The sequence below is a fragment of the Apis laboriosa genome, unplaced genomic scaffold (assembly GCF_014066325.1).
Source record: "Apis laboriosa isolate Shangri-la unplaced genomic scaffold, ASM1406632v1 scaffold105_cov147, whole genome shotgun sequence".
NCBI lineage: Eukaryota > Metazoa > Arthropoda > Insecta > Hymenoptera > Apidae > Apis > Apis laboriosa.
The window spans coordinates 600,386-613,030 of NW_025220714.1; the positions used below are offsets into that span (position 1 = coordinate 600,386).

The following is a 12,645-nucleotide window of genomic DNA, read 5'->3' on the forward strand; positions in this document are numbered from 1 at the left end:
CAACGAAATCACCTTTCACGGTTTAAAAAAACTGTAGCGTATCTCCCACGTGCATATACACGCGTGCAGTTTCATTCATTCTGCGAATGCTGCACCGGTTTCACGCGCGAGTGCAATATCTTTTCATTGGTGTCAACAATGTTCCTTAATATACGAGAGCCCTTCATTCCATTTTGCTACGATTTCTGTTTGTATTGATGTTTTTATCACGTTGCATACACGTCGATCTCTCTTCGACCAAACTCGGTCTCAATTCTGCAGACTTTTCGAGCAATCGTGAAAATTGTAGAACAGAGCTGTAGAAAATTCGATACGAAATATATAAAGTATGATGATAAAGTTTCGAAATTATTTTATTTGAAAAAATTCGATAAAAAACCGAGAGAATAATTCTTTTGAAATTGTAAGTACTTACGTTATCGTTGAGACCACAGACCGAGACTTTACGACGATGCAAAATTTTTAAAATCAGGACTTTTTGATGTAAACCGTGTCGTAAATAAACACACATTCTGCTAGCATTGCAGCTAGCTTAATCAGGGGTCAAGTAACATGATGATAGTGACTAAAGTAATTATCTTCACGCACGCTGGATACATGTCAACATTCTTGCAACTTGGACACGTTATCCTCGAAACTTTATCGTCCTCTCACTTCCCTCCTCTCTCATTCCTCCAAACATTCCTTCACCGACTATTCCTATCTTCATATGGTTGACTGAAACCTTAAAAAAAAGAGAGAGAGAGAAAATCACGTAGCAATTATCTTCCATGGTATTCATAATGATACCAGAAAATACGTAAATATACGTAGAAAACGATGTAAAGAATCATTCTCGAACGAAAGATTTCCCGCATGGTCTTCACGACATCGAAGCGAATCAACGAAACGGCAACATAGTCACAAAAATTCCCGTGATATATTCGCCAACAGCCTTGACACTAAATCGTATTTCCATCCTACGAATTCGTGAATCAAGCTCGAACTTCGTGTAACGAAAGTGGAAAAGAAGCGATGTCACAATGGCAGACATCTTTTTCTCGCGTTTCATCCGAAAACCACTAGACGTGTGTCGCCATCTTTAATCGCGACGAGCTCGAGGAAAGTTACACTCATACACACACACACACACACACACACACACAGGCAGCCGGTTACTATTTCGATAGCCTTGTACCGACATGGCCGTCGTACCACTGAAATAGATCACCCTGAAGTTTTCACGCACTCTTCTGTCTCCGTTTTGTCGGTATGAGTGAATTTATCCGTCACACTACCGACCTTAGGACTAAATTAAAACAAACATCGGAAACGTGTTAGCGAAGATAACACACACGTGGCCAACTCTTACTATCCGGAATGTCATATGCTTCTATGATGCACGCGATATCTTGGCTGTGTCGCGCAAAATCATGATGCATTCGATTCGATATATGTGACGCAACATCGAGAAACAACATGAAGTGGGCTCGTCGAATTCTCCGTGCAACATCCCCGATTAATGTCGAAAATGCCTCGTCACGATATTACACTAACTATTGTATTGGTTGTCAATAACGTATATATGTGTGTCGATCAGCTTTGTTTGCGCTGTGATTAATATCTGCGTGTTAGAGCTTCTAACTAACACGATCTAATCAGAGATATGTGGTTTTAATTAGAATGATCATCTAGACAAAATTCGTACGTAATTAGCATCGGTTTATATACATAATGTAAAGCGTGGTAACGATCGAGTATAATTGTATAACGATTTTGAAGAACATCGATCGTAATTAGCGCGTCTTTTTTACGTAAATTACCACGTTTTGCTTCTCATGAGAGAGAATCGCGGATCGATTCCGTAAAAGAAGCCACCCAATAGAACTAGTATACTAGTAACTATCACATCGCGTGCCCTGTCGATGGCTTCTTCAATCACGCATCTAATGAAATGAAACTTATCCTCGAAGGGAGCGTGAAGCTGTGTTGGATGGAGAGCTCGTTCGTTGGCACGAGACCCGTGGATTCGCCGGAGACACCGATGAGTTTGGCCACGGAGACCGACTGCTGCCCGGGATGCAACGCGACCGCTACCGAGACGTGCAGCTGCGTCGATTCCGCGACATCCGGCCTCTTCTTGGATTTGACACCGACGCACGACGATGCCCAACAACACCAACAACAACAGCAAATAGGTGGCGGCGGTAGCCTATGCCCATCACCGTCCTCGTCACTCAATTATCACCACCATCATCATCATCATCACCGTCAGCTTCACCATCAACAACAATCTCAGCAGCAACAGCGCCATCACCGCGGTGAGTTGCTGCTCGCCTAGCGGAAAGCCAAAAAACAAAAGAGATCAGACAAGAAAACACGTAGTACAGTCGCGAACTTCTGCCAACAGAGTACGCCACGTTGCTCGGTCGCGTTTTCATCAAACCAAACGATTCCTCAACGGGCCCCTATCGATCTGCCTGCTTAAGCTGACGAATACGATTCACGTATCGAGCCTTGAATAAGACTCTTCGTTGTTCCATCTCGGATAAATAGATTATAGGTTGATGACGTTGCTTGTGATCTGTCGATCTGTTCTTTTCGACTTTTCACTTCGTTTTTTCGAGGGAAGTTTAACGAAGTTACGATATTACGTATCTAGTGGTTGGTAGGCTGGCTGACTACTTGACGACTATTAGATGGAATGCGCGTGATTTTTACCTCGTTCTTTCGAGCAAAGGTGGAAAGTTAAGAGATTTGTTGCAAGATGTTTTGAGGTTAGAGATCTGAGCAAATTGTTTGGAAAGTTATTTTAGAGAAGAGATACGATACGTACACAATTGTGATACGTAACGAAAATTTACAAAATTTTTGTCTTGATAATACGATGATACGAATTTCGTGAAATACATTCATAATTTTTTTTCAGATAATCATAATATATTCATTTCAAAAAAAAAAAAAAAGAAAGAAAGATTTAATACAAATATTATTATCATGCTTTCTTAAGAATAATTTTTTAGATTAAAGTTTCACATTTATTTACGACACTAGCAACATCATTGTCAAGAATAACTACTCTAAATAGCTTGCCAAACAGTTTCGAATCTTTCGTCTCCCATTCCAAGATATCTTGCATCAAGGAAAAAGCTACAAAACGAAAAAAAAAATCTCCTTTGCCTAGAAAATCCTCAAAGAAATTGATCGTTCAATTTTATTCGTTCTTCGATGTATCTTTCCAAATCATATAAAACATATCAAATATTACGCGTAATATATGTAATTTAATGTTAAAAATTTCTTTGACGTGTTTCCGTCCTCTTGTTGACGATTCTTCTCGCGGTTTTGTCTCTTGGTAGAAAGCATCGAACGATCTTCTTTTTAGAAGAGATTTCTTCGACGTATTTCTAACTTCTCGTGCTTATGCTTAGGCCACGTTGATTTTCGTGCAGTCACGTCATTTGTTCGGGCTGTTCTCCAATCCTCGACTATTCTGCTCGCTTCCGTCACGAGCATGATCTCAAGATGCGAATATATTTGAGAGCAAAAATCTGAAAAATTATTATTCTTCGCAATTAACACTTATTACTCTCGATTGTTCTCAAACATATTCACATCTTTGCGATTTCCTCTAGCATTTCTTCACGCTTCGAAGAATTTTTTTTCTTTTTTTTTTTTTTTTTTTGGAAAAACCAAAGTAGACGTACGTCAAAGAAGAAGTATCGATTTCGATCGCGAGACAAATTTATTTTTCTATATATTGTTGAACGTGGTGCATATTGTACGAACATAAATTGTTGAAATCGATGCAACGTGTGAAACTCGATCCGTATTACGGAGGCCATTTCGCTTCTTCTTCTTTTTGTACATAAATTATTTTTGAAATGACTTGTGATGGATGGCGCGAAAAATTTTTATTTTTCTACGAGCCAAGTTGTACAACGTTGGTGTAAAAATTATGTAAAGTATATCGATCGAACATTCGCACATACTTTATCGCGTTCTCTGTATACGCAGCTTTCGCACCGTTTTGTACTTTATTCACGGTCATACTATTTCTCTTCACACGAAAATTATTTTTTGAACGTCACTTCGAAAAATATTAATACGACGCGGAAAAAAAAAAGAAAGAAAGAAACGATATTAAAATTATGTTTGTTCGATTATTATTTTTCTTTTTACGCAAATATTGTTAGATTTAGCTATGTTTGAACTGTCGATCAAGGAATCGATTCAAAGTTGAGACGATATTGTTGTTGCTTGACGTTGATAAAAAGTAGATGTATGCGTATATAAATATATATATATATATTTTCTGAGAAAAGTTTTTTCGCGTTGTTATATTTGTAAGAGTAGCTTTTAGTCTCTTAATCACGTAAGTGCGATTGGTATCTGTAGCGCAAAAAAAGCACGTACTTCGATTTCTTTTTTTTTTTTTTTTCTTCCTTTCTCTCGAAACTCGAACAACGCTCAGTCTGTTTTCAATCGTGCACCATTATCTTACGAGAAAAACGTGACTTGAAAATTGTATAGCGTACGCGACAAAGGCAACGAGACAACTGTAATATATCATATATAAAAATAGACCGTTCAATATAAATAATATACGTATATAATATTTTAAACACGGTGCATCGCAGATTAAACTATTCAAGATTGGATCCAGAAGGAGCAGCGTTTCGCGCCGAATTATGCTAGATTTTCCTTTTTCTTTTATCTCTCTTTTTTTTTTTTTCTTTCCTTTCTTTTTTTGCAAGAAGAAATATCAAAGTCGAAAGCTACTTCATTTGGGTTTGATCTTGGTTTAATGTAAGAAATAGATAGCCTGTAATTTTGTATCGCTTATTATACAGCAATAATTAAACTCCCTTCGTTGGGGAAAAAAATAATTCACTCGCAGTGCTTTCATTGTCAGTGTAGGGTAGAGAAGACTCGCGGATTTAGCAAGGAGCAAATATTTTTCTCTTGTGTTACGCGTTGGATTCGATCGACTGTCTGCTGGTCCGTTTATTATTAACTCCCTGTTACTATTATTTAAAAAAACATCTCGGTGTCGAGATTAGAATTTTACGCCCACCATCGATTACTATTGATTTATCTTCTTCCTCTACCTTTTTTTTTTCCCCCCCCTTCTTTCTTTCTTTCTGTTTCATTTTCGTTTATCGTTTTCGTCAGCTTGCTGTACTCGTCGACGTCCAACTATAAGTTTTATTATTATACTGCTGCTCGAGGATCTGGATCAATTTCCGAAACATACGTAGAAAAACACCATGATGTAATTTCCGCGATGAAACATCAAGAGACACATATCACATCACGAAAGTAACACTTTGGAGATCGACACAACATTTTTTTTTTAAACACCATTTTCTTTCTTCCATACTTTCTTCGAAATTTTTTCGCGAGTGTCGACGATGAATTCAAAAGTTTTATCTAAAAAAAATCTTCTTTTCGAAAACGAACGTTTTAATTTTATTATACCATATGAAGATCGATTTTAACGGGAAAAATATTATTCGAATTTTATTACGGATTCCTCGTCGACGTCGCGCCTAATAAATATACATAATTTTCGTCATTCCACAAGGTGGTCTCTCGACACTGTTGTAAAGCCGTTGACCGACTCCTGGTTAACTTTTTTATAAGCCTCGTTCGTTTATACGCCAGGATTACTTTTCATTTTTTTTATATTCATCGTCGTGAGAAGTTTTATAGAATGAAACTTTGTTACTTTGTTACGACCGCCCCCTCGTCGTTGGAAGACCCCTTGAAGAAGGACCCTCCCTCCGTTTGATCCACGAGTATCAACCGTTCCTCTCTTTTTTTCTTTTACTTTTTTTTTTCCTCTCTCTTTCTCTTTGTCTTTATATATATTTTCTCTCTCTCTCTCTTCTTCTCTCTTACTCCTTTTGGTCTCTCCACAGACACAGATACACGCCACAACCCACCCTTGTACTCGTTGTATTAAACCTCTACCGTAATTTTTTTGTGCGAAACCTACCGTGTCTCGGATATATATATATATATATATATATATTAGTAAACTCTTTCTTCCATTACTTCTACTNTTGCGTTTCATGTATATGTTTACACTGTAAAGTTGTCCAAGTATACATGATATATCTATATAACTAGAGAGCTCAGTATATGACACGTATAGAAACTCATAGGTACATATGTATACATACGAGAGAAACAATTTTACGTACGATTCGTATACACCGTATCATTATTAATTGCAAACGCGTTGATATTATTATTATTATTATTATTATTAATTATTATTATTAATTATTATTATTATTATTGTCATTACTATTATTATTATTATTATTATTATTATTAATTATTAGTTATTATTATTATTATTATTATTATTATTATTATTATTATTATTATTATTATTATTATGATCATTATTATTATTATTATTATTATTATTATTATTATTATTATTATTATTATTATTATTATTATTGTTACTCCTTTAATTACGAGTGCAGTGTTCGCAGAACCGTCGGTCAGATTAAATATCAACAAATATATGTGTATTTATTTTCGATTGTTTTCTGCGCTCATCTCTTGTTTTTCTTCTTCCCCTGTTTTTTTTTTCTTTCTTTTTTTTTTTTAAAATCGTACTCTAGCTAAAAAGCTGCCGTTACTATAATCGATCGATCGATCGATCGATCGATGGATGGATCGGTCGGTCACTCGAAGAAGAGTCATTCGTTTTTACTTGTGACGCGCAGATTCGTACGTGTGTGTTCTCTTTCTGTTAAATATTATTACATTTACTCCCTTACCGGACGGTTCTGCGTGCCGGTGCTTTTTTGCCTTTTCTTAAAGTACACAATTCCGTACTTATTGTTCGGACACACCAACGATTTATCATTTCTTTGTAGAACGTAATTAAACCCTTGACAGCAATAATAAATTATTGTCATTTACCCTTTGTGTTATTTGCGTTGTTGTTGTTGTTGTTGTTGTTGTTGCATCCTTTATATTATAATCCTACGTTTCTCTCTTCGATTATATATATTATATATATTTTTATATCTCTATGTATATTTCTTCTTTAATCTCTCTCTCTTTCTCTCTCTCTTTTTCTTGGACACCTAAACTACCCTCTTTTTTCATTTTCTTTTTTTTTCTTCTTTATCTTTTCTTTTTAATTTGAAATTTCAAATTGACGAGAGACAATCTTCCGTCTCCTCTCTTATCGTATATTTATGTACTTCTATATAGTCGAGTATATATGTACCACGTATGTATACATACAGGGTAATAAAAAAAAAAAAAAAAAGAAGAATCTAAGAAATTTTAGAGAGATTTTAGATATAATAGAATTCACTATTTCCTATTATAAAGAATTCTATGATTTTTTTTTTTTTTTCTATTATCCATCTCGATTATATAAAAAAAAAAAAAAACAAAATCTTAGTTCCCCTTCCTCCGCCATGCCCCTCTTTTGCCACCCTGTATATCCGGGCATCGATTAATTTGATTGACGCGCTCTGCTTGTGTCGTCACGGTAAGTGCTGTTATTCGTTTCGCCGTCGTTGCTTTTGCCTTTCGTTCGTTTCGTTTCTTTCATTTTTCTTTTCTTTTCTTTTCTTTTCTTTTTCATTTGTCACGCATACACGTATTTTTATTCGCCTCAGCTTGTTGTGTTTGTTCTTGCATATAGCATTATTATATGGCCGAGAACGAATAGTGTCCGCGTGTACGTGCACATATACAGGCACGCACGCGTAAGCCTCTGATATATTTTCAGCCGGAAATAGAGCGTGTAACAATAAAACTGTTCCGCCGTCTCTTCCGGCGGAGAAATAAAAGTTTTCTGTGTGTGCGTGTGTACGTGCGGAGCGCTCACATGTAAACGTTGAAAAAGGTTCAACAAGAGAAGAACATCATTTTTTGGCTTCGTTTTCTGCCTTCTATACTTTCGCGAGCAAAAGTGCTCACAAACGCCGCAATTAGGCTAGTATGTATACGAGTATTTGATAGTTGTGTAGAAACGTGCAACGTAGAAATACACGTAGAAACGTAGAGAAGTAGATGAGAGGTGAAGAAAAATCGAGGGCGTCCGTTATATACCTCTCCTTCCCTTCTCTTCTCTTTCTTTCCTTTCGAGCCTCTTTTCTTTCATTTCTTCTCTCTCTTTTTTTTTTTTTTTTTCGTTGTCAATTAATCGTATTCTGTTCCTTCTCGCACACAATTAGAGTTGTCGGGAAAAAGTCTGACCAATGAACGAGTGGGAGAAAGCAGTAGTAGAAACTTGGAAATGGAAGTGAAAGAAATAATGGGTATTTTATTGTATTATTTTGATAAGATCTCTGCTTTATTTTTGATCGTACAATGCAAATAGGACACCCATTATTTCTCCCGTCCCCTTTTTTTAGTTTCTCTCATTCTTACATTGACCAGACTTTACCANTTGATCGTACAATGCAAATAGGACACCCATTATTTCTCCCCTTTTCTTAGTTTCTCTTATTCTTATATTGGCCAGACTTTACCAACGGCAGCTCTACGAACAACCGATTAAAAAAACGAAACCAAGTGTATATACGAGGAAGTTCGGGAGGTACCGCCATCTTGCAGGTTATTACGAAACTAATAGAGGAACGTCTCATCGAACGTTTCGTTCGATCGATTCTTATTTTTCTTTCGTCGATTTTTACGTCGAGAAAAATGTGTGCTCTCGAATCCAAGCACCAATTTAACACGTCTATTCGAAACTTTCACTGAGACGAGAGAAATGGGTGCTCGTTACGAGAAAAACACTTCAAATTAATGTTTTAAGAACATTTGTGCTGTGGCTTTTCTTCTATTCGATCGAGGTAAGAACATTCACGTAATATACGATTGCTGTCGAAATTGTTATAGATTTGCACGTGTTGGTTAAAAACCAACAATATTCGTCAAATCGAGATTTGATACGTACGAGGAATGAAACATAGCAGCGATTTCTTTGTAATTATACCAGGAAGAGGAGAAAATGACGCGTGAAAGAATCTTTCACAAATATCCTAATGAGAAACGCGTGACGAGCACCCTAGAACTTTGATGGTTGGTTAAGAGGTTCTTCGATCTTTCGCGTACATGCTTTTGGCAAAAAAACGCTTCAAGTGGCGATCGATGATCTTCACGATGCTCATTGTAATGTGATAAAAAATTTTCAGGTAATATAATACTATTGCTTACAAATATTTACTCGTCCTTCTACAATTTTTTTCTCGTCATGATACACTTATATAAAATAATTTTATTAGAAAATGTAAATGATTTACTATCACTCAAACAAAAAGTTTATCATATTCTTGAATGAAATTAAAGAATAAACAAATATTGAGAAATTTGTGACGTATCTATATCACAGATGATGCAACAGAGAAGATGATACAAGCGGACAGGAAGTGATTTCTTATGTAAATACAAATAAAAATCCAGAATCGAATTTTCTATCTTCGAACTGCTTAATTTACGGATCCATGGACTTCTACAATCAAGATACGGTTCGTTGAACAATTATAATGCACATATTGCGTTTATATATTTCTCCTAACCTACAAAAAAATATTATATTACAGCGTTGCTTCTCAAAGAAATTAATAATTATTACCATTCAAATATGTTACACTAAACATTTTAAAATGTCCAAACGTTAAGTCCTATGCAACGTTTCCATGTAAGTTCACTAAATATCCAATTTATCCAACTATATTAACTCTTGTCATCATCGATAGCCACTTGAAGCACCTCTATGGCATTACACCAAACAACGAAATAAATACGAAAAGTATGAAACGTGACGTGATAATTATTACAATTCGATTAAATTCGATTACAATTCGATTAAATTCGATTACAATTCGATTACAATTCGATTAAAATTACAATTCGACGACGACCAGACCTAACCTAATCTTGACTGGACAAATGTTAAAACGATAAAAGAGATTAAACTTGTAATACGACAAGACGGACGGACAATATATCGAGGCCAAGAGGATGACGCGGACGTCTCAGACTCTTTCTTGACCCCATGCATGAAACCGATTAGGATCGGGCCAGAGCGATACGGACGAGGCGATGGCGACGGCAGCTCTTCTGCGGAACAAACCGAGCCCGGGTTCCACGACCCTGGAGGACGTCCTTGACTCCCTCCTTGGCCTGCCATCCGCGTCGCGTACCCCGAGTCCTGGGCCAGGTCCCGTCGTAACCGGTACATCCACCACCATACGCCATCGAACTAACGTCGGCCAGGCTAATGCGAAAGCCGGGAAGAGCTGCAGCGACCTACGCCAAGACCTCCAAGGTAGGAGGACTATGTAAGTTTTCGTTCTGAAGCTCCTCTCTCGAGAGAGGACTCGAGAGAGGCTCAAAGAAATTTTAACCTAACATTTTTTTTCTTATATGAATATATGTATATGTATATGTATGTATACTTACGTGTGCGTATCCATGTTGTATACAAGCGCGGTATGGTTTCAGAGTAATCGTTAACGTGAAATTTCATGTTTTCTTTTTTTTTTTTTTTTTTTTCTTTTTCTTTTTCTTTCCTTCGCAGCAAAGAGGAAGTCACATTTCATTTTCACGGTTTATTTCCATTGGGGATTTTAGTTTGATATTAATTTTCTTGAAAGCTAAATTGTCAATGCATTATTCGGGATTTAATTGTGCATGGAATATTTATATCGCGAGGGAAATTAATAATTCATGGATTAAATGATTTTTCTTTTAAAAGTTCCTTGCAAGATTTTTTTCGTAAGAGATTATTTTAAATGATTAATATATTTCTCATTTATGAAGTTTTTTTTTTTCGAGAAAAATAAATAAAAAGAAAGAAGAAATTCTGAAATAAAATTTTGTTCTGTTGTCTTTCAGTTTTATCTCGTCGTGTTAATTAAAAAATATGAAATTTAACATGTTAACGGTTGAATTGTAAAACTACACTGTGCGTATGTCGTCCTCAATTTATGCGCTCCGCTTGCGTTTCTCTTCGCCTCGTCGCCATCACTCCTCACACACATCACCCTATCTCTCTCTTTTTCTCTCTTTGTATATATATATATATGTGTATCACAATAATATATACATATATATATATATATATATATATATTATTCCATAATCTTTCATTTTTCTCTCATTAGAAATGTAATATTGGCGTTTCATGCATATTTTTTATTAATCCACAACGGATAAAATTTATTTCGATTAAACAAAATTTTTCTTTTCATCATAGTTCAATTATCTTTAAATAAATATTTAAAATTTATTCGTATGTTTTGACGCAATATTTTTATGATTTTAATAATCAATGAAATATATCGATATCGTGGATAAGAAAAAAAAAATATATATAATTATTCTTAATAAGAATAATGCTTTGAAACGCCACTTTGAAACGAGATACGATGTACCAGGATAATTAATCATAATTGATCGATATTATTTCCCGTTGCATCGTTCTCTTTCTTTTTCTTTACCTCGAGATACCATACCTTGGTCTTATCGTCAACTACGATCGACGACGAAGGGAGAAAAACTGAAACAAAAAAAAAAAAAGAAAGAGTAGACGAACAAGAAAGAGAAGCAAGTCGTCGGGCAACGAGGAAAATGCGAAACGCGACATCTTTCTCCCGTTCATTTTTATTTTCCGTTGCACTTATGTTGTTTTACACCTTTGCAGAGAAAAAATGGCGTCTAAAGCTCAGGGAGGCGGAATTGTAATATCTCGCCTCCCCTGAATTCAGACGTCTCGATGCGAGGCTTATCGATCTGAGACGAATTTATCGGTGCTGAAAACTAGCCAATGTGGGACCCGGAGAGCTAATTACATTTATGACGACAACCACCAAAAATGCAGAAGACGCGAGTCTTTAAAATATATATGAAATTCGTAAGAGAGATCTTTTTCAAGATTTTTTGCTTTCGATTTGCTTTCCTTTACACATCTTTTCTTTTACTTCTTTTGTTTTTATTCTTTTTTCAATTATGTTAATGTTTTTAAATTCTAACCTTTCTTTTTTTTTTTTTTCCTTTTTCGTTCATTGCATTTACGAGAGAGCTTTTTTATTTTTCTTATTGTCAAGGCACTCGGGTGGATAATTAATTATTTTCTTTTTTTTTTTATAAACAAACAAGCATATAACATGAATTGACTTGCAACCATGCAAATTTACGACACGAACGCCTGATCGAATTGTCAAATCCTTGACACTTGTCTTCACTCTAACGATTCTAACACCTACAGTTATATAGAAGAAAGAGGTTATGGTAACCATGTTCATTTCATATACACATGACATCGCTTACAGTATTCACGTTCTCATTCTGCTTCGAATATATTATTCGATCGTACCGTTATCGTTTGTGGACGAAAGTATGAGAGAAATAATTCTTGATAAAAAAATAACGTGGAATATATTTGTAATTAATTAAAAAAAGCGTGCAAAGAATTCGCAAAGAACGATAATCTAGAAAAATTTTCAATTTTTCCTTTTGAGAGAGATGTAACAAGATTTTAATTTTCCTTTTCCTTTTAATTAATTCTAAAATTATATGATAATTAAAAATGTTCTTTTTCTTATCGCGAGGGAAATGAAAATTAATTTTCCCTTTTTTAAAAAACGTAGATTAATTTAATAAAATTAGCAA

At 35.4% G+C, this 12,645-nt stretch overlaps 1 protein-coding gene and 1 long non-coding RNA gene across 10 annotated transcripts in view; both read left to right on the top strand.

Moving 5' to 3' along the window:
- The window catches only part of LOC122720721, a 78,808-nt gene that overhangs the window by 63,470 nt on the left and 2,693 nt on the right, over window positions 1–12,645 (top strand). For 6 of the 9 annotated variants that reach the window (XM_043947634.1, XM_043947626.1, XM_043947660.1 and 3 more), the window contains 3 exons: window positions 1,953–2,300; window positions 10,046–10,313; window positions 11,678–11,881. In XM_043947634.1, coding sequence (XP_043803569.1) covers window positions 1,953–2,300; window positions 10,046–10,313; window positions 11,678–11,735 — 674 coding nt within the window. In that variant the 3' untranslated portion in view covers window positions 11,736–11,881. Of the gene's footprint in view, window positions 1–1,952; window positions 2,301–10,045; window positions 10,314–11,677; window positions 11,882–12,645 lie in introns of those variants that run through there. The other 3 variants (XM_043947668.1, XM_043947697.1, XM_043947676.1) reach the window with 3 other exon arrangements.
- Window positions 8,482–9,608, top strand: LOC122720784. The gene is made up of 3 exons (XR_006347814.1): window positions 8,482–8,822; window positions 8,969–9,164; window positions 9,362–9,608. It is a non-coding gene; the product is annotated as an uncharacterized LOC122720784 (long non-coding RNA).